The following is a 23,279-nucleotide window of genomic DNA, read 5'->3' on the forward strand; positions in this document are numbered from 1 at the left end:
ACCAGCATAGTATCTGTACAGTTCAAGATGGAAAGCGAACGTCTAAATGAAGCCACAGAAAAAAAATCTTAGTTAAATATAATGTATTTCTTCAGAAACAGAACGTCTCAAAGCCTGTCTGCTTTGGTCTCTCTTTGCATGTTAAAATTACTGAGCCCTGTGCAAAACACAGCAGTTTTAATGAGTTGTAATATATGTAATATGTTATTGTTATATGTATATTTCAGTTCTTGTCCATGTGCATTTGTCCCCCTCTCCCAAATTTTACATTGATCTTTGAATTCAAGTCAGAAAAATCAAAGCAGATTGCACATGAAAGCATGAGTTTTACCTGATTATAGGGAGAAAACCATAAAAAACCCTCAAACAATTACATTGCACAGCTCTAATTCTACTGAATCAGCAACAGCTTTCAGACAAAAGATGTGCTTAGAATGCTAATGCATCCTTTGCCACAATAGATTTCAGGACTTCAGCATGGGAGCCAAATGTGTGCATGGATTGGAGAGAAGGGATAGACCCTTCTCCGGGTTGAAACTGTGATTTTTTAAAAACAGTTAACATAAAAAAGGGCATGAAAAAAGATGTGCCTCTTGTGGTGGCTATTTTCAGAGCCCTTCCACGGAACTATAGCCTTATATTCACTCCAGGAATTCTCCTCAGTTCTCTATTCTGCATTTTGTATTGAGAATTTTCATGAAAGGTATAGTTTAAAAATAACAAATTAAACAGAATGGTCCTAAATACTGAGTATAGAAATGATTGAGTATTTAGCTGGATTTCTTATTTAGTTAGTAACATCCACATTGTGCTAATTAACACATTTGTAAGAACCCAATAATTTGCAAGGCAATTGTTGCTTGATTTTTACTTGTCCAAATGCTTTCAAAACAGCATTAATAAATATTAGGAGAGGGAAAATCAACACCGTCAGTAAGTCAGTTTAATTTATTTGAATATCATTATTTACACAGAGGTTACCATTAAAGAGTCAAGATTTACCAGCAGCTGTTCCCACAATAGTGGTAACAGTATAAGAGATATCACAGTTAGGGTCCTGTCTTATGGGGTGCAGAATGCCACCTGTGAGATGCAAAGTCAGGAGGCATTTCCTAATCTGAAAATAAGGGAAAACCCTGATATTACAGATACTATTGTACAGTAATTCTTGGAAGATGTTAACTTTAAAGGTGACCAAAGTACACGGACAATGTCATTGTGATGCTATACTGCAAAAAGTGTTACACTCTGACCTAAATTAGCAAAACGTTATCCACGGTATGTAGCCACATTTTTTTCTCTAGGACAACACAAAATATGAAATATTTGATGCCTAATCCCATTCTTATTGGGGTCAATGGCAATAATTCCACTGACTTCAAATGACAGCAGGATAGGCCCTCAGCTACCAGTACAATTATATTTCAGTATTTGTCAATATTTTAAAATTGAAAAAAGAAAACATTAGAGACTAAAAACATTAATTAAATATTCTTCCAGATATAGTGTTTTAAATTGATCCAGACTCTATCCAGAATGTGGAGTGCCAAGGTTATGAGCTGTGTCAGACAGGAAGTTTCTCCTTTGTATATTTACTTGAAGTTCTACTGCCAAGTATTGTATATTGCATGTACAGTTTTCTAGCACTGTGATTACCAGAAGCTTGACACAAACTCAGGAGAGAAGGAATTTAGAAGATTCTTTTTTGTACTAATCTGGCAGTGTTCTGCAGTAGACTATTTTCAGATAGCTTGTCACAAACTATACTTTGCACTTAAACATCACCCTTTTCATCTAAGGAGCTCAAAGCATTTTACGATCATCAACTTCAAGACAACAAATGTCATTAAGGTGGAGTTAACCCCAGACCACCACTTTGCACCATCTATAATCATTAGTGTGCAGCTGGATTTCAGACAACACATTTGGATTTGGATGAAGTTTTGCAGTTGTGTATTTGAATAATTTAATTCTCAAATTCAATAACGTTGTGCTCATTTATCTGCATTAATACATTCAGCAAAGGCAGAGTTGAGATATCCAAATTTCATCTGCCCAGATTTTTTTCTTTTTATTGATTTTCTCTTAGAAGTTACACAAATTTATATCATAATGTTCTACCTCCTTTTACAACTTTGAAGTGACATTATCAACTTAAAAAAGAATCATTGTCTGAAAATGTTTACCCACTTTACTTAAAACCAATATTTCAAGGGACTAACTGAAAAGTTACAAGGAAAAATCATGGGGAAGCAATCTTCACTCTTCCCCTTGTTTGTTTATTTTGTGTAAGCACTTTGTATATAGTCAAGTCTATATTACTCAGGAAAACAAACACAATTTTAATAAATAATAAAGTTTGATTGTGTGTACAGATATAGGTATGGGCAGGCAGACAGAATGGCAGGTGCAGTACCTGAAACTACTCTGAATTTGTTTTCTGAAAGTGGTCAGATTTCAAAAGGACCATGTTCCTTTTTATTCTTCAGATTTATAATTACTTCGATAAAGAGAAGGAGTCTATAAAAATGTACAGGAGGTTGTTTTTTGAGGCAGTGGACAAACCAGAGGAAGGTAGCTATAGTATAACCAAAAACTTCTATCCAATTTGACATCTTAAGCCCTTTATACAATGGCATGTCAGATTCAAAATAGAACTATGGAGGGATTTTAGTACTCATGACAGTCTCTGTGAATTTGCTGAGAGGCAGCTAAACCTTATTGATATTAAAGGCAATCAAACCACCCACAAAAAGTCATACCACCAACTTTCAGTAAATAGTAAGAAAAATTTGTTCACAGTTTGGCCAACCGATGAAAACCCAGTCTTCAGCTTGTGGACTAAGCAGACTGAATTATCTTGGTGGTGGTAGCATTAAAATGGAACTCTAGTCACAAACCTCTCCGTAATTAATTCTTTTAATTCTTTTGACATCTAGATTTGACAGATGAGGCATTTTATTGATTCATAGAGTCTAGAATGAAAAACTTGAGGGCAAGTAATTAAGGTCACATAGGGCCTGAACCTGTTCCCAATTTAATTCAGTGCTAAAATTCCCCATTAACATCCATCAAAACAAGAACAGATCCATAAGAATTAAGAATGGCCATACTGGGTCAGACCAAAGGTCCATGTAGCCCAGTATCCTGTCTTCTGACAGTGGCCAATGCCAGGTGCCCCAGAGGGAATGAACAGAACAGGTAATCATCAAGTGATACATTCCTTATCACCCATTCCCAGCTTCTGACAAACAGCAAGCCTAGTATCCATGTCAGGAGTAGAACCCAGAATCCCAACTCCCAGTCCTTTGCTTTAATTGCTAAAACATGCTTCCTCTTTGAACAGCAGCAGTAAAACAAACAAACAAACACTTTTAATGGACATTCACATTTTAAGATATACATACCCATTTTCTCTTCTAGCCATTGGCTTTTTATTTGCATGTAATCATATTTATAGACAGTTTTTCCCCCCGCCTGCAGGTGAAGGGCAAGGCAAAGCTGGCATTGTTCTAACTTTAGCCATGAATATAATGGGCACCTTACAATGGGCAGTAAACTCAAGCATAGATGTGGACAGTCTGGTAAGTATAGAAAGCAGCTTGTTTTTATTATTATTGTTTATTATTATTACTACTTGTCTGAAGAATTCTCTTGTCTTATTGTTTACTGGTTTGTTTTTGAATTATGTGGCTGCAAGGCAGATACACCAAAAACCTCCACACACAGCTCTGCCAGTAACAGTCACACTTTTACATTACAGAGACTAATTTGTGTGGTGATTCTGAGATCGAAAGTCCACTGGAATTATATATGGGGACAACAAATAATTTCATGTGGGACTTTAAAAAACAAATCCAGATAGATTTGAAGTCGTGAGGGGAGAATGTCAAAAAGGATTGGGTTTGTTTTGCAAAGACCAGGGGCTTATCCAATGCTTAATACTCAGTCTATTTTAGGAATTTATACTGCCACCCATCGGTGGGGCATCCAAGCAACTTCCAAATAAAATTAATAGCAATTATGAAGGCCCTAGTGAACTTCCTGGAGTGTTTGGCACTTCTTCCTTTTTGCTACATAAACTCTGCTTGCGGAAGGTGTTTTCTTTTTGACTTCCATTAATTTACCTCTTTTAAAGGTTGATTTGTTTCAGAGTAATTGTTATTTTTAATTTATTTATTTAGGGTCACTTGTGGGGGTTTTTATGGGGAGTAGAATGTTTGACACACTATTTACTCACAATTACCTAAACTTTTTGAGAGACAAGGTGGGAGAGGTAATACTTTTTACTGGACCAACTTCTGTTGGTGAGAGAGACAAGCTTTCGAGCTTACACAGAGCTCTTCTTCAGGTCTGGGAACAGTATTCAGAGTGTCCCAGCTCAAAACAAGGTGAAACAGATTGTTTAGCATGAAGGAGTTAATACAAGTTGTACGAGACCATTCAAGGTGAACTGGGCAGTTCATACTGGGAATAAATTTTTGAAGATGACAAAGTAGGCTGAAAACTCCTAAAGAGTACGTTTGCTCATGCAATTTCCAGCCTTTTCTCTTCTGATTAGAAACTTAGAAGAGTGAAAAGGAGGTAGGGAAGTTATCAGACTCTTTCACTGATTAATTTAAAACTGTGTTAATTGCATCTACCTTGAACGATGTGCACTACATGATTTATTTTAAAACATCCTACTTTAACAACATCCTGAGGCACCTAAACAACAATTACACCAATAGTATCTTATTAAATAAAGCCTGCGTAGGTCCTGACTAGATTTCTAGGTCACCAAATCTTGGTTCATTTGCATTCAGTTGTTTTTTATAAAGGATGGGAATGGTTGGTGTTGGGGATAAAGATTTGCCAGTTTGTTATTTTTAACAAGTCAGTTCAGCCACCCCTATTCTGAAGCTAGCCCTTAAGAGCCAAAAAGCTACGAATTAATCATTTACAACATATGGTCCCTCTGCAACATTGATGACTTGTGGTCATCTAGAAACATAATGTACCCAAAGAGGTATATATTTCTCCCCATCCACCAATGACTTTATGATCATTCTGCTCTTCTACTACATCAGACCAGCACGTCTCCTTGAGAGGTATGTATTCTTATTGCACAAGAACCTTGTGAAACCAGTTAAAGTAAGAATACTGCCGCCTTCAAAACTCTTAAAAATATTGATACAACCACTATGGCAACAGCTTGTTTACCATAACAGTAAGATACATAAAAAGGCAACCCTTTGGGCCGGGCTGGTGTTCACCAAAACATCCCCTTGTTTTATGTTAAGGCATGAATGTGATAGCAGCAATCTCTCAAAAATATTTCTATTGTATCCATCCCCTGTCCTATTTGTAAACTTCTTTTTTTAACTCCAAGAGACACAGTGAGGCTCTTCTATGCAGAAAAAAAATCTGTACAAAAGTCCTCTTCACACACTACACCTTTCAGTGTTATTATTACAAACAGAAGCTGGAGCTGATATTTCCCAAAGGGAGCACTAATACCTGTCCTGGTCTGCAAAGAGTATTTGATATAGTAACACTTTAGTAATGAAGAATTCTCTCTTTATTACTATTTTTAATGACACATTGCTGTAAAAACATTGGCTGGTAATAGCAGCCAGGCAGTAGCAAAAACAAATCCTCATGCTCTTTGCAGAAGTCTATGAGCACTTCCCCATGCACATAAATAGCTCTTTTTGCCCCTGAAACATTTTCTATCTCTGTGATATTGGTTCTTCTGAGGTGCATCTATTATCAAATCAGAGATGGAAAAAGGCCTGCTAGGCCATCTACTCCATGCCTTCTAGTGAAGGGTTGCTCCCAACACTACAATTTCTAATGCCTTTGTCCAGTCTAGTGTTAGATGTCCCAATTGAAGGGACTTCCACAGCTTCTCTGGAGGGATTATCTCTCAGGCTAATAGATCTCACTGTCAGGATTCTTCCCTGACATGCACCCTCTGTCTCTCTGCTAGCAGACAAGGGATAATATCATCACAGTCTCAAGGAAATCTTACATTGTACTGCAGATCGAAGGAAGTGATTATTCCTCTCTATTTGGCACTGGTGAGGCCACATCTGGGGTATTGTGTTCAGTTTTGCCCCCCCACCCTACAGAAGGAATGTGGATAAATTGGAGAGAGTCCAGCGGAGGGCTATGAAAATTATTAAGGGCTGGGGCACATGACTTACAAGGAGCAGCTGAGGGAACTGGGGTTATTTAGTCTGCAGAAGAGAAGAGTGAGGGGAGATTTGATAGCAGCCTTCAACTACCTGAATGGGGGTTCCAAAGAGGATGGAGCTAGGCTATTCTCAGTGGTGGCAGCTGACAGAACAGGGAGCAATAGTCTCAAGTTGCAGTGTGGGAAGTCTAGGTTGGATATTAAGAAACACTGTTTCACTAGGAAGGTGGTGAAGCACTGGAATGGGTTACCTAGGGAGGTGCTGGAATCTGCATCATTAGAGGTTTTTAAGGCCCAGCTTGACAAAGACTTGGCTGGGATGATTTAGTTGGTGTTGGACCTGCTTTGAACAGGGGATTGGACTAGATGACCTCCTGAGGTCTCTTCCTACCCTAATATTCTATGATTCTATGATATAATGATGTGTATTTATTATTCTTAATTCTCTGTATTACTTACAACCTCCAAGCAGGTATCAGGTCCCCGCTCTGTAAGGGGTTATACAAATAGCTAGTAAAATATCTTGGTGCCAGAAAGCTTACAGTCTTGTTGTCAGAGCCTGCAAAGATGTACACATGTGCTTAACTTTGTGCTAACTTCATGCCATTGAAATCAGTGCACAAAGTTAAGTACAGACAATTCTTTTCAGGATCAGGGTCTTGGTTAATGGCAAGATGCAACAAGTGGATGAAACAAACAGATGGGTGGGAGAACAGGGAAACAGTCATATGAGCATGTGTATGCATTGATTGAACAGTGCATACAACTGTGAAGAAGAATTAGGGAAGTACCATAGGAAAAATACATGTCCTACACCTAGACTTGGGTCAAATTTTAAAAGCAAAAACAGTGTCAGTGTTACAGTGGAGTCTGATTTTTCTATTTTTTTTAATCATTCTTAACTTCAGATCTTTGGATTTTTCCTGTGGAAATGCGACAGTCAACAAGTGAACTAGATAGAGCAGGTCACAAATTTAAGTTGTTTCCTCCCCCATTGAAAAACTGAATTTTCAGTAACCTGTGGAATTCATTGCCTGGGGATGTTGTGAAGGCCAAAAGTATAATTGAATTAAAAAAATTAGATAAGTTCATGGAGGGCAGGTCCATCAATGGCTATAGTCAAGATGGTTAGGGATACAACCTGATGTCCATACACCTCTAACTGCCAGAAGCTGGGACTGGACAAACAAGGAATGAATCACTCAAAATTACCTGTTCTGTTCACTTCTTTTGAATGATCTGTTACTGGCCACTGAAGACAGGATATTGCGCTAGATAGACCATTGATCTGACCCAGTATGGCTGTTCTTATGTAACATATTTTGTTGAAAATTTTAAGCAGCTCTAAGTTGAAACAATTTCATTGAGATTTTGAGCGCTGCAAAGGTAAAACCTAGGCTGCACTGGAGGCTAAGAGAGAACAGTAACAAGGCGAGGAGGTTTGCTCTGTGAATCCCAAACCCTCCTTTCTATCATATTGGTGCATCCTAGGTTGGTCTGTAGTATCAGTCTTTTTTTTAAATTGACAAGCATAAGTGAAGGATCTGTGATATATCAACCCCATCTTCAGTTTTCTTAACAAGATTCCTGAAGTAGTTCATAGCATTAACTCTCCCAGTGATGTTGCTAGTTTCTGCATAAGAAACGATGGGATTTCCTCACCATTATTCAGATTATTTAGCACCCTTATTATGATTGTATTAGTCTTAGCACACAAGAAGCAGCATACCAACCTCTCTCTCTTATCTAGAATACAGCTGTCTCAGCCCAGGGTCCTAACAATTGATAAAGATTTATTTTCTTTTTCTTTCTGGTGGCTCTTTTCAATGCTTTCTGCTTGATCAGGTCTGTTATCCTCTTTTGGCCAATTATCAGTCCACTCTGGTCCCTTCTCTTCCTCAAGAGCAGAATATCTCTTGTTAAACTGAATCTTTTCCATAGTGTTTCCCTTCCATTCTTAATATATTTTCTCCGTGCACAGTTCCTCCCCTTTTTCTCTGATGTAACTCTCTGATCCATTATTTTTGCAGCAACTACTGTTCAAATCTCTATACCTTCTCTTCCAGAAAGGAAGAGTTTGCTTTAGATAAAAATGTAGCCCTTTTGTAGGGTTGGACACATTGCATAACTTTCATATGAGATCATGTTGGATTTCTTCATTCTCTGTCCTTGACACATTGCTACTTGATATCCCTCAATTTATGGTGTTCTTTCAGACTTCAGCCACTTTTGCCCCTCATCAGAACTTTCTTGGGAATGCCCATGGAATTTACCTGTTTGTTCTTTGCTGCTTAACAGCTCATTAAATATTAGACTGTCCACAGATTAGGTACAGCTGACAGCATTATAGATCTTTCCTCTTTAGGCAATTCATATTCTGAATAATTAGAACAAGAGGGTATAATCAGTCAGTAGAGCTCTAGTAAGGACATGGTTAATATCCATTATATACACTGGAATCTATCATATTACCATTGGCTAGAATTTTAACTGGTGTTGTCATCTGCTTTTCCGCAGTCTCTTTTAATCCTTTGGCAACACTAATATCTAATCTGGGCCAACTTGAGGGTTCCATAGCAGATTTTTAATATTTCTCATGGGGGTGTTTCCCCAGACACTCCAATAAACGATTGCAAGTTCCAGGTAACCTTGCTTGGCTTCAGCTGCTAATGCCCTTAATGGTCTTTGCAATTCTCATTATGTAAGCGGGGAAATGGTCCCACTATTGTGGGGAACTTTCCTGGCTTCTGCATTACCCCGGTAAAGTGGGCTAGCGAAAGGATCTGAGTCCTTGCTCCCACTTCCTTTACCCAGAGGCCTCCCTGTCCTCAAGGACTCCTCTTCCACTCCCCTGTCTGGCAGAGTCCTCGTAACCCCGACGAGGCTGGGCCCAGGATTCCTGGGGGGTTCGACCCCCAACACTGCTGTGGTCACCTGGTACAGGGGCTAGAGTGTCCCCACTCTGGAGTACTCTCTCTGCACTGGGCACCTCCCTGGCTCACTGGCTCACTGATCATTTCATACATTTTAAAGCAAATACAATTAATTTGTATTTTAGTTTAAATTAGTTTAATTAATTAGCTTAAAAAAAGAATAAGGAAAAATGGGAAAGGTTAAAGGAAAACACATCACCCTGCTCTGTGGCAGGGAACATTAAAACTGTGTCTCTGGACCTCAGGGCACTTCACAGTCTGTTCCTTGTAGGTCCCAGGCCTCCTTCTCAGGCCCTGACAGTGCTGCAGGGATGCTGCAGGTTGGACACTTGCAATGGTGGTGGCCACACACTTCTGGGCTTTGGGTGGTGGGACCCTTCTTCCCAGCGTCAGCCCCCCGTCGGGTTAAGACCCCCCTCCCAGTCTGGCCTGCAAGGACCCTTGGCTGGGGGTGTCTTTCTGCACTGGGCCCTTTGCCCAAGGTCCCCCACTTGGCTGGCCCCAGTTGCTCACCACACCTGGCCCTTTGGCTGCAGCTCTGCTTCCAACACAGGATCTGCTCTCCCTGTGTCTCTGGCTCTGTGACTCTGCTCCCAACTCTGACCTGCATCCTGGGCTGTCTCTGGCCCCTCTGGGTCTGGCACAGCTCTGCTCCCCAGCTCAGCTTGAGCCACTGCTTTCTCCTTAGCTCGGCCCCACTCTGTCTGACCCAGACAATTCCAGCTCACAGGGAGGACGGGACCTCCCTGGTCTCCTGACTTCCTGATTAGCCTGCCCGCCCTGTCAATCAGGCGCAGAGGCTGAGGCTGACCTGGAGCATTTCTCCATTCTTTTAGTGCTGGGAGCTAGCCAACCAAAACACTCCCACTGAATGTTAGTAAGGGGCCAAGAGTCCCTTTACATTCAAACTGTCTCAAGGCTTTATCTGCTTTGCCACTTTTTATAACATTTGGTCAACCTAATAGTCTTCTATTGTTTCATTTATTAATATCAGTTAATTAGTTTTCTCTCCTGACTTTGGACATTTCTGTCAATATCTTTTTGGCTCTTTTTCTTATCCTACTAGCCACTCCTGTGATATTTTTAACTGAGCTGATTTTTGTTTTTTTCTCCACAAGGAAACAGAAAATTTGTTTTCCACTGAGTGCTGCCTTTGCAGATAAGGCCTGAGCTAGTCCCAGAGGAATGTTTTAATGCTTTACAACCTCCTCCTTCATTTAGAATCTCCTTGTAGTAGCAGTGCTTGAACTAGAAAGTGGCAGTTTCTTTTATTAGGAAACAATAAATTGTCATGCATTCACTGTTGCATGCCAAGATCACTTTCCTAAGGAAATATTAAAACACCCCCCAAGGGAGATACTAATAACCCACTTGCAAAGTGTCACGTTGCTCCACCCTGTACATCAATGAATGATTAAAGTAAGAGATTATGAATCATCTTCCTCACAGATTCCAAGGCCAGAAGGGATCACTGTGATCATCTAGTCTGACTTCCCAGATAACACAGGCCATAGAACTTCCCCAAAATAATTCCTTTTAAACTAGAGCATATCCTTTAAAAATATCCAAATCTGATTATAAAATTGTCATTGATGACAAATCCACCACATGACTTGGTAAATTGTTCCCGTGGTTAATCACCCTCGCTATTAGAAATGTATGCCTTATTTTCAGTCTGAATTTCTCTATCTTCAACTTCTAGTCATTGAATCATGTTATACCTCTCAGTGCTAGAATGAAGAGCCCATTATCAAATATTTGTTCCTCATGTAGATATTTACAGACTGAAATCAAGTCAGACGTTAACCTTCTCTTTGTTAAGCTAAATAGACTCAAGCCGCTCAATCTCTCACTATAAGTGTGCTGGCTGCTGCTTCCCGCAGCTCCCATTGGCTGGGAACGGCAAACCACGGTCACTGGGAGCTGCAGGCGGCTGGGCAAATGTAAACAAACTGTCTGGTGGCCTGCCAGCAGATTACCCTGACAGGCTGCAGGCTGCCCACCACTGCTCTAGACTCAGGCCTGCTAAGTGTCATGTGTATCACATCAATTGCTTTTGGCAGGCTGCACTGCATCTTCCCACTTCTCAGGGAAAGGGAAAGAACTACTCCACCTCTCCCCTCCTCCCACCACCCCACCCTCCTGAAGTAGGGCAATGTGCTCTAAAGTATAAGGCAGGAGACCATGACCAGCTTTTCCATTGATTGCTGTTAATATTTCTGTGCATATCACAACCCTTATTATCCAAGCCCTAATATGCCTTAGCAGGGGAAGGCAACTATAACGCACCTGTTTCACAGATTAGGTAACACTGAAGTTGCATCAGGAAGAGCTAGACATAGTACCCAAGACTGGAGATATCTGTATAATGGATTTAGTGGTTTATTGGAAAATTTTGAAAAATGAAAAAAAATCCATTTCAGGTTGGACCATAAATAGTTATTTGAAATTTTTGGTGGATCAAAAAAATTATTTGGGGTCTAATGAAGTGTTTCATTTCAACAAAATTAAAACATTTCATTTTAATTTGGACCATTTGTAAACATTTTGGATTTGTTTGAAATAAAATTCAAGGAAATTTTAAAACTAAAAATTGTTTAATAGAATCATAGAAGATTAGGGTTGGAAGAGACATCAGGAGGTCAACTAGTCCAAGCCCCTACTCAAACCAGGACCAACCCCAACTAGAGCTTTGTCAAACTGAGCCTTAAAAACCTCTAAGGATGGAGATTGAACCACCTCCCTAGGGAACCCATTCCAATGCTTCACCATCCTCCTAGTGAAATAGTATTTCCCAATATCCAAGACCTTCCCATTTGCAACTTGAGACCATTGCTCCTTGTTCTGTCATCTGCCACCACTGAGAACAGCCTAGCTCCATCCTCTTTAGAACCCCCCCTTCAGGTAGCTGAAGGCTGCTATCAAATCCACCCCCCTCACTCTTCTCTTCTGCAGACTACCAGTATATAAGACCAGTTCCCTCAGCCTCTCCTCATTAGTCATGTGCCCAGCCCCCAACCATTTTCGTTGCCCTCCACTGGATTCTCTCCAATTTGTCCACATCCTTTCTGTAGAGGCCGGGGCCCCAAAACTGGACGCAATACTCCAGATGTGGCCTCACGAGTGCTGAATAGAGAGGAATAATCTTCCCTTGATCACCTGGCAATGTTCCTACTAATGTAGCCCAATATGCCGTTAGCCAACCCAGAATAACTCAAAATGTCAGAACTAAATATTTTGGTTTCTTCTGATTCTTGCCCTCCCCCAATGAACAGTCTAGTGAAATCAACACACATTTGCAGAATGTTTTGGTGTTGCCAAATCTGCATATTTTGCCAAAAAGAGTTTTGGCTGAAAAATTCCACCCAGCACTATGAAAGACAGAGCCAGGTTTCATTCATTTTGCTTTTCAAGAAGATCACACTCTGTTCTCTGAACCAAGAATCCTGAAACAAATCATTGTGAGACACACTGGAAAACATCTCCTACCTCCCTTTCTGGGCTGATTCACATAGAAGATAGCAGATGCCTTCCACCACCAGTTACTCCTATAACTGAAATGGAAGAGGACTGTGCTGTGTATGTGAGAGGTGTGGGTGTGAGTTCTCATGAAAATCCATGTGGGTAATATATATGTTAACCCTTCTTAAGTTAGTGTGAGGATCCTGCTAATGATTTTTTCTGTTGCAAAATTTTATATTTAAATTTGGATGTTTTATTATATTTTTTGTATTTCTGTTAATGGGAATGATTTTTGATTGTTTCCAATCCCATACCTTGACATCACATCCTACTCTCCTAACTTCATTTGTCTTAAAATCCACTTTACACCTGTTGTCTTTCAAAGAACACTCATCTCTGCTGCCTCCAGCCTTCTGATGTCTGTTTCATTGAATGCAGCTGCTTCCAGATCATAGAGAGTAATACTATTAGTACACTAGTTTGATAAATTTTCACTTTGGTGCCAAATGTTATGTTTTTATCAGTCCATAATTTCATTAATTTCTGTGCAGCACTTGTGGCTAAGGCACATCTCCTTTTAACCTCATCCTTGCTGGAACTGTTGGCATTGATTAAGCTTCCTTGATGCACATAAGATTCTGAATTCACTGCTGCATTTCAATGCTTTATGCTACTTTTTCCAAGATGCAACCACTTCTTCTTCTTGGCATTTATTGTAAGTCCAAGTCAACTACACCACTTGTCCAATGTACTGAAAAGTATCATCATTAATTCAAATGTGTCTGCCAGCTGTACGTCAGCTGCGTAAACAAAGGAGTTTACCTATACATCATCCAGTGTCACACTCTCCAACCCATCTAATGTTCTTAATGTCCAGTTTAAGAACATGTTGAAAAGCAGTGATTCTATGTCCTCTTGCCTTACACCAAACTTTGATTTGAACCAGTTGCTTAATAGTCCACCAATTTTGACTCTATTGCAGGAGTCTTCACACATTGCTTTCATAATTGCAGTTATCTTTTCTGGAACTCCATATGATTTTGCTACTTTTCATAATGCTTCATTCCAAACCGAATCAAATACTTTCAAGAAGTCACTGAAAACAGCAAACATCATTAATTTCCTTCTTGCTACTCCTCCTACCACCTTAATCAACTGTCAGAGCGTAGATATCTGATCAATGCAGCTTTGACCTGGCCTACAACCACACTGTGCCTCACCTACAACTTCCTCTGAAACTGGCCTTAATCTATGGATAATTGCTTTTGTCATGTTTCCCCCCTAGTACTTGCAATAAGCATATGTCTCTGTAATAGTCACACCAGCAAGATCTCCTTTCTTCAAGATTGGTACAACTGCTGCCTTTAGCCAGTCATCTGGTACCTCCTCTTACTCCCATACTTACTTGTGTATTTTTTCCTAATGCTTTGATAGCACTTGTTCTACCAGCTTTTAGCAGCTCAGCTGCTTACAATGCAGATTACAATGGTTGGGCATTGCAGAAGACAAGACAGCTGCTAAGGAAAATAATGCAAACACATCCACAATCCATCTAATCTAGATGCTGACTACTGACTAGATGGCAGGATAACTTACGCAGGGACATGTCCAGGCTGGGCTTAATGGAGGAACAAACCATGGACAGAAATGAATGATGACACTGAACTGATCCCCATGACTGTAATGATGCTCCAGGATGAAAAGAAGGGAGATGCAAGAACTGTGTGGGAAATTTAATTGTAGCATGTGTTTGAAGAGACAGAGCAGTATGAGGGAGATTTTGAGTATGAGGGAGATCCGGAAAGTAGAAGACCCTGCCTTTTAGACACCAAAAGGCTGGAACTTAATGTAATAAATGTATTTTTCTAGAAAAGGAGCCTCATTCTTGAAGGTATCACATTAGCATTTACTAGCACATTGCTTGTGAGCTATTAGACCCTTTATTCTGTAGGTCTCCAAGTTAATCCTTACCAAGCTGGTCTGGATACAAAAGCTGCTCCCACTTAATGGATTTTGGTGTGTTTGAGTTCCAGTTCACACCTCATAAGCTCACCATCATGCTTTGCACTAATTGGCAGACTCAGAGCTGCCCAGAAATTCTTAGGACACAAAGAAAGAAATAGACCTGTTATTCTTAGAGCAAGTTTCCCCTTCCCCTCCCATAGCAGGGTTGATGCTTGCCCTGCTGCTGCTCAGGAGTAAACAGGCAACTTGATTTAACAGGATTGCCAAGTCAACACCTTTCATGAGCATTAACAGCCACATGATATTTTATTTTGCTGAAAGAACATGTGCTGTACGCTCCCTCCATGTTACGTGACACAGAGGGAAACACAGGATGGATGTGAGGGCAAAGTACCCGAGGAGGACCCCAGACAGAAACAGACTTCTAAGAGCTTGTGCACTAAGATGCATCCCATCATACCACAGTCCAAGTGCCATCAGGACCCTTTGTGCCACATATGCATCAGGGTGCACAAGTAATAAGTGGGAGCACTATAGGAACAGAATCTGGGAATATCTGTCAAGCTTGACATTTTCCCTTTACAAACCGGTATGAGAAGGAGCACATGTTTAAGTCCAAGTTCAGCATTAACTAGTATGAAACATTCCATCCCTGCAATTAAAAACATTACCAGTGGCTCCGGACACACACTGGAAACCTAAGCAACTATCCCTTGGGTGCCCACAAGATTTAAGGACAGCACAAGGTTTGAAACCTGAGAAAAGTTATTGTGCTTAGCTACCCACACCCTGACTGAAGAAGTTCAATGGGTTTTTCTGCACAGCATTAAGCTGTTGAACCAATGTTCCATTGTGTTTCCTGGTCACACTCCATATGATCTCAGACAGCATGTTTTCCAGGGGATGATACATTGCAACATCCTGACTGAATACCATGCATTTCTGCTTCGGGCTGGGTATCGTCCCTCTTCCTAGCAGGAAAGCATATGGGCATTTTGAGATTAATTCTTTTATCAGTTAGTCTTTCCATTTTCTGGGAGTTGACAGTACACAAGTATTATTAATTCTGACATTAAGAAGAGTATCAGAGAGCCAAGCTAAATTAGAGAGAGAATTAAAGTGTAAATGTTATTAAAATCTCAATAAAAAAATCAATCAGGCAAGACTAAAAATAGAATATTATGCTCTGAACATTTTTTTTTAGCATTAAGAATTAAATGTACTGTATTTTTCTGAAGCAAATGTTTGGGAATTCAAAAACAGCAGGCAAATTGCTGTCTGAGATTACAGACAAGGAGCCTGCTGTTACACACATTCAGTCACGCATAATGATTGAGGTAAAGCTTCTGGATGAAAAGGAAGGATGATTATTTTTGTAAAATGTTATTGATATTTAAACACCAGTGTGTACAGGTTTAAAATCATAATGCAAGTGACAGAGCCAGCCAAGCCATATTCTGGATATTTCAAAAATATTAAATTGTGTAAAATATCTGCACATATGGTGCAGATGATAAATCTTTCAGTAAGAGTGTCAGACAGAGAGATGAAATTATATGTCTTTAGCATTTTCAGCAGATTTTCATTAGTATGTAACAGTCGGATGGCTTAGCCACTATCTCCCAGATAGTTATGGGGACTCATTTCTTATGGGCAAGTTACTATAGATTGATTCCCTCATATCACACTTACTGTAAGTGCCACGGACCTCCTTTTATGGGCATCGTATTGACATCTTTCTCTCAGATTTGCAATTTTTGTCTGTCTCTCTCAGGCAGGAAGATTAGAAGGAATTATATCTTTTGATATCAATCTAAATTAGTGTAGTTTCACTTCAGAGAGAAGAGCTATGAATGATCAGTAAATTGAATGTCAAATTCAATTAATTCACTTTTCTCAGTTGTACAAACAACTTTAGTTGACAAATGTAGAGAAAAAGAGACTGCCCAGCATGTATGGGACCTAGAAAATCTAACCCAGGTGCCTTTATTTCAAGCACAAAGTAAATTTCAGAATGTTACCTAGTAGGTCTCTTCAGTTTTTTCTTTCGGTAAATGAATTTGGAGCACTATCTTGATTATAGAGGTAGCTGCAACTCTGTGCCCTTTTCTGGTCCGCAGACTGCACAGCCCCATTTCTGGTTCTTTGACCCCTAACCATGCCTTCACCGCTCCTAGGGTGGAATCCCAGAATTCTCCCACTCTTAGACCAGGCCCCGGGGCTTCCACTGTGATTACCCAGCAGGTCTGATTGGGTTCAGCATCGGCAGTAATACCCTTTGGTAGGTGTGATCAGTGATAAATTCAGTGACTGAAAACAACCTTCTCAAACCAAGAAGTACAATTTAATCTTTAGGAACAGAGCATAATATAAGACAAAAAGGACTTTGTAACAAACAATAAAGGCCCACCATATCTATCTTACTGAAGGCTTGCCATCCCTTGGAAGTTTAGGATAGCCTAACTGCTTCAGACCTCCCAAAGAGGTGTTCATGGGTGCTAGTGTGTTCCCCACAAACAGCTTCCTGACAACCAGCTGGTCTCCAGTCAGAAAGAGTCTTTTTAACTCTTTATTGTCCCTTTGATCTGTTTATTCCCAGCATTGGCAAGGCCTTGTAACTTGGCTGGCACCAAGGAAGTAGGTTCTTCACAGTTAATAGCTCAGGTTTGTCTCTTAACACCCTTAAAGTGTTTACCATAGAGTGTTTTATCTGGAGCTGTTGTACCATCTTCCTGCTTGTTCTGTTTTATTCTATTCTGCATAGGTTTTTATACCATGCTCATCACTGTAGTATCTGAGCACCTTCCAGTAGAGCATGAAGCAATATGACCACACAGGTCACATGTTTGTTCTGTCATCTACTCCTCAGAGGGAGAAGTGTGTGGGGTGGAGTGGAGAGTCTTGTTTTGGTACGTTTTTTTTTTCTTCAAATGTACCTGTTGGTATGAGTTTATACTAGAGACGGCAAGGTCAAAGAAATGTGGCTTGCACGTGGAGAGGAAAGTGGTGAGGTTTGTGATAGTCCTTAGCTCCTGGGGAATTCCCCAAAAAACAATTATTAAACTAAACTAATATATTCATACAGTAAGTATCCCAATAACCCAATGTAGCCATAGACTAATTATCCCAATAATCAGGTCACATACACTATTCATAAGATATTACAGAGCAGTTTCCTAAATAATTACTGAGCAGCTCCATGCCCTTCACAAGCATATTAGTGCAAACAAAACTTTTGGAACAAAGAGACTAAGATATCGATTTTCAAAGGCATGAATGGAACCTAGATGGCTAACTCCCCTTGGCTTTTAGTGTGAGTTAGACCTCTACATGCCATTTGTGCCAAACTCCCTCTCAGTGCTAAATTCTGCTCTTTAGTCATGCAACTTCCACTGACTTCAGCAGGAACCACCATGAGTACCCCATGGGCAGAAATTGGCCTTAGGAGCTAGTTAATGGTTTCTTATTTTTTAAATAAAGACTCCTCTCTCTCTCTCTCTCTCAATCCAGTTATGCTGGAATCCATCTTCAGTAAGACCCAGATCCACAAAGGACTTAGGCATTGCAATACTTAGTGTTGAAATGCCTAATTTCTAGGTGCCCAGAAAATCAGAGGAACAGTAATGTGATCCACAAAGCCTGAGTTAGGTGTCTAGGCTCCTTATACAATGCATGGTGAGAAAAAGGCACCTAAAAATGCCACCCACAAAAGCCAGCATGCTAGGCAAGGAGCTGCCTCAGCTTGCCTGTGGGAGATGCTGACAAGAGAGATGTGTGGTAAGCCCCACCCCTCTCTCAGAGTTAAGTACCTAAATCCAGAGGCACCTATCTCCGCTAGTGATCCACAGACAGGTACCCCTTTCTAGGAGTTCTCTTTCTCACATGAGTATCCTAACCGCTGGGCTCTGGGATATTCTGATGTGAGTCTCCTTCAATGTCTCCTATTGAAGTTTTTAATGGTAATTGAATAACTATCAATTGGGGCAGAAAAACAGTGACTAGAATACTCACCTGAGAAGCAGGAGACCCCTGCTCAAATTCCTACTTATCAGTCAGAGCAGGGACTTGAAGTGGTGGTCTCCCAGGGAGAGTATCTTAACTACTGGGCTCCTCTCCCAGGCATTTTGTGTGGAGCTAAGCAGCCTCTGAGCTCACCTACTGGATCAGGCATTCCTCCACCTATCTTCCCCTGGTTCGTGGCTTGCTCTGGGACTTAGGCAGGAGATAAACTCCTGGATGCCTAAAGGGAAACAACAGTGTGCATGCCCAGAGGCAGAAACATAGGTGACTAGGGAACTTTTACCCTGAAAACGTCTTTGGGGAACATGAAGTTTTTCATTTGCTGTGGCCCATGCAGTACAAGGAAGTCGCTCAGGCTACTGCTCAAGTGGGTCCACAGTCCTGGATCATCTAGACTTAAGGAACTCAGCAGCAGCTGTTTCTTGCACCTCCACCACACTCTTCTCTGATCTACACTTTTCTTCAGGAATGTGCATGGTTACATCCATTTGAGATGGAGATAAGGATGCTGCAGTAGCTGCAGGTGACCTGTACTCTGACTAACTGGAAGGTCAGGCATCTCCTCATCACTCACATCCTCACTGGGGCCATAAGGATCACCATGAACATTTATGTCTATGTATCTCAGGAGAGCTCCTTCCTGCTTAGATAGAAAAGCTTCCTTTGCTTTCTTTCTTTTTTTTTTATGAATGCTGCCCCAGAGGAGTGTTTTCTTCTTTCACTCATGACTGCTGTTCTGTGCCAGCTATAGTGGCTCAACACTCAATTGAAGGGGACAAATAAGCAGGCTGGTAGCAAGGCCTTAGTGAGGGAAAATATCAGCATCTTAACCTAACTGGCTCCTACTACTTCAGTTGACTGCCTGTTCTCCTCAAGTGGGTTCAGGGAAGCAGCAGGAAATAGGAAGCTCCCTGAGAAGCTGGTGTTAATCAGTCCAGGCTCCTGGGGATGCTAGAGAGGTACATAAGAGGCTCCTCCTCCTCCTCTCTCTCCCTGCAGCTCCTGCTGCTTTCTGTTATTCCCTCCCACCTTTTCTCCTGCCTGCCTGTTATGTCTCTTGTGCCCTCCATCCTCCAGCACAGCACTCCACCATCTCTGTGCATCTAGAGCAGAGAGAATACATATGTACCAGCAGCAGACACAATTTTCTACACTCTGGGTCCTGGTGGTACCTCTCCACAGTCTGGCACCTGAGGTGGCCACCTCAGTTTGCCTCATGATAAGGCCAGCCCTGGTTGATAATAGAGAGGGGAGACTCCCTGGCTGAGGGAGACTCAGGGTACCTCTGGGAAAAATGGGTTGGGGACAAGAATTTGCTCCCTTTCCAGAATTATCAGAGTTGGTGCCATTGGCATGACAGGAAGGATTGGATTTGTGAGACGATACAAAGAATTTTAGTAAAGAATCAAATTCGTCCTATTCTCCCTTTCATGTCACCATGAGAATGGTGGTGTTTAAACTAGGATCCAGACCTCAATTTTTCAAGAGCTCTTTATGCTAAATCTGCAGGCTTCCAAACACCTGGTCCTAACAGAAAACACTGTTAATTCAGCAGCGCTTCACTCATTGTATGGGGTGTTCCCTGATGTGAAGCTCTTTGCCCTGTGGAGTAACTGCACAATGTGAAGCTGCATTGACTTCATCCTCAAAGCTTGTAAATTCCTCCAACTGGAATTCTACAGTTGTCTGGAGCTTACATACTCTGCTTCAGGTGCCTTTAACAAAGGCATAATACATTTTTAAAATGTGCCGTATCTTAACATGCAAAAGTAAAATGCCAACTTTAAACACACATAACATTAAAGCTACTGAACAAATTTCCTTTAAACTTGGCTTGTATTCTGAACCTCAATGAGATATAAACAAGAGAGCCAAGACTGATTTTTCTAGCTTCTGTTTCTCATTTAATTATTTAATTACAGAATTTCAGCTCCCAGGCTACAGGGAAAGTATTATTGTCAGGCATACACACTGTACCTCAGACATGACTTAACATATTTGATTTAAACCTTAAAAAAAGAGAGACACCTTAGAGCTGAGGTCAGCTGGATTATTTCAGTCTCAAAATGTATGAGAGAAAATTACAAGCAAGTGAAAAAAAGAGAGATTACAATAGAAGCTGGAATTCTAACCTTAATAATCAGGCACTAGCAGCATCTGCTATAACATAATGTGTTATATTTAAGTAAATATTTGGATGACAACTGAAGTATTTAAAGGACATTTAAAGGAAAACTGCAGTGGAGTGAGAATATAAGGTTCTCTAGATCAGTGTAATGAATCTAGTTCCAACATCCTTCATCAGGCTGTAGCACTTTTACTGCCATACACCTAATCAACAGTAGTGTCAAGTGCATAGGAAGGGTTCTTCCTGAAGACGAGGTCAGACTGGAGGAAGTTAATGATGGTTCTCTCTCAATTTCTGCCCATGTGCATCACCAAAATGAAATGCTACTCATGGTTTGTGCAAATCTTTTAAATATGATCATCTCTCTCCTTCTTGCATGCTTTGACCATCAGTGAAATAAATCACAGGAGTGACATGTAAATTGTCAGTAGCTTTCAGTGTTCACATCCTCTTAAAAACATTTCTGTCAGAGTAATTGTTTCAAGCAGCTTGTGGAGTTAGGTAAATACCTCTTCATCAGTTAACTTTTTGAAGGTTGTCTTGCAACCATAAGGACTGAAGATTTATTTATTTTTAAATTTAATGCTGGATTGTGACACAGGAAGGGAGTGCTAGCTCAAGAAGCCACTGACAGCCAGCATAATTCAGCCTTGTCTAAGCTCCCTGAACCATGAGATTTGCTCCCTGTCTGTAGGGAAGCATAGTATGTACAGCTACAGGCATAAAATTAAGTGTCATAAAACTTCCCGCCCAATTTGTATAATGTATAGTTATACAAAGGTACGGACAGTTTCTCAAGTATATATACATGCTCAAAGATTTTTAATAAACGTGAATGTCTAATGAACTTTCTGTCGTACCTGATATTAGAGTCGTAGAGCTTTAAAATTCCCCACATTCTATAGCAGGGGTAGGCAACCTATGGCACGCGTGCTGAAGGCGGCACATGAGCCGATTTTCAGCGGCACTCACGCTGCCTGGGTCCTGGCCACCGGTCCGGGGGACTCTGCATTTTAAATTACTTTTAAATGAAGCTTCTTAAACATTTTAAAAACCTTATTTACTTTACATACAACAATAGTTTAGTTATATATTATAGACTTATAGAAATAAACCTTCTAAAAACATTAAAATGTATTACTGGCACGCGAAACCTTAAATCAGAGTGAATAAATGAAGACTCGGCACACCACTTCTGAAAGTGTTGCCGACCCCTGTTCTATAGTCAAGGGAAGTCACTTGTCAGGTCAAGAGCCCCATGCAGGAGAGGTGGGAGTTTAAGACTCCGAAACTGTGTCAGTAATTATACTTTGTTCTTACATGTAGATTCTCATCCAGGATTCTCAGAATCTTTAGAAAAGGTACAAAGTATTACCTTACCCAAGTTACAGTTGAGGAAACTGAAGCACAGACATGTCATGAGATTTGCCCAGTGCCGCTAGCACAATCAGGAGCAGAACCAGGGCTCTCCACAAAAAGTCCCCTTGCTTTAAATATTAATTCACATTATATCTTACCACAAAAAACCCAAGCTTTATTATGGGAATTATTGTTTGTCTGAGGTATTCAGAACAACTTCAGTGCTGGTTTTTTGTTGCTGTTGTTCCCAGATGCGGTCTGTAAGCCGAATATTTAAATTCATTGACATGCCAAAAGAAGAAACAAATGACACTAAGCCACCAAAGGATGACCAGCTTACCGGGGTCCTCATAATTGAAAACAAGCATGCAAAGGAAGAGAAGCCCTGGCCATCCGGAGGCCAAATGACTGTCAAGAATCTCACAGCCAAGTATATTGATGGAGGAGCTGCTGTTTTAGAAAACATTTCTTTTTCAATAAGTTCTGGACAGAGGGTGAGATATTGTTTTGTCTTGTTTGAACTGACTTCAGTTAAGTTTATCCCCCAAAAGTCCCTTTATGGAACAATTGAATTACTAATGTGTTGGCTGACTCTGGTAAATTTCTAATAAACAAAAACAGGAAATAGCTGCACCAACACAGGGTAATTATCTAAATCGTCTCAAAAAGGAATGAGGTTTCCATTTGTTTTTAATAAGAACTTAGCTGTGAAGTTATTAGATACAGGTTGAAAATTGAGGGGACAAAATAGCTCAGAGCTACTAGAAATCCTGAGAGTGGTTACAGCTCAGTGAAGTATGATAAGGACTTGTTTGGGGTGTGAAAGTAGTGAGTATTGATTACATACCTAAGTAATAGTTCGCCAAGTTCTATTCCTGCACACGAATTTGGCTGCTTTCTCTGTTAGTGCTTCTCCCTGGGTGGAGGGAAGTTTGCTAATAAAGAGAGATTTTGGGGGCAGACTGACCCAAATAGGGCACAGACGAATACAGGATGATGTGCCAACAGTAATGCATCACTAGCTCAAGTATTCAGAGGAATGTGAGCTCTGAACCACTCATCTGATGTGTAAAGCTGTCTTCAAAGGGCCGTACAAACATTAACTCATCTTCACAGCCCATTAAGCCCAGATTCAGGAAAGTCCCATTGAAGTCCAGTAAGTACTTTACTGAATCAAGGCCCCAGTGAGGAAGATGTAGGCAGGTTTAGCGCTATTTCATAGCTGAGGAAACAG

At 40.6% G+C, this 23,279-nt stretch overlaps 1 protein-coding gene across 1 annotated transcript in view; it reads left to right on the forward strand.

Annotated features, from left to right (window-relative positions):
- The window catches only part of CFTR (CF transmembrane conductance regulator), a 131,777-nt gene that overhangs the window by 79,867 nt on the left and 28,631 nt on the right, over positions 1-23,279 (forward strand). Inside the window, exons 21-22 of the mRNA XM_039510409.1 lie at positions 3,484-3,584; positions 22,297-22,539. Of these exons, the coding sequence (XP_039366343.1) occupies positions 3,484-3,584; positions 22,297-22,539 (344 nt within the window). The remainder of the gene's footprint in view (positions 1-3,483; positions 3,585-22,296; positions 22,540-23,279) is intronic.

Source organism: Mauremys reevesii, linkage group 1 (assembly GCF_016161935.1).
Source record: "Mauremys reevesii isolate NIE-2019 linkage group 1, ASM1616193v1, whole genome shotgun sequence".
Taxonomy (NCBI): Eukaryota; Metazoa; Chordata; order Testudines; family Geoemydidae; genus Mauremys; species Mauremys reevesii.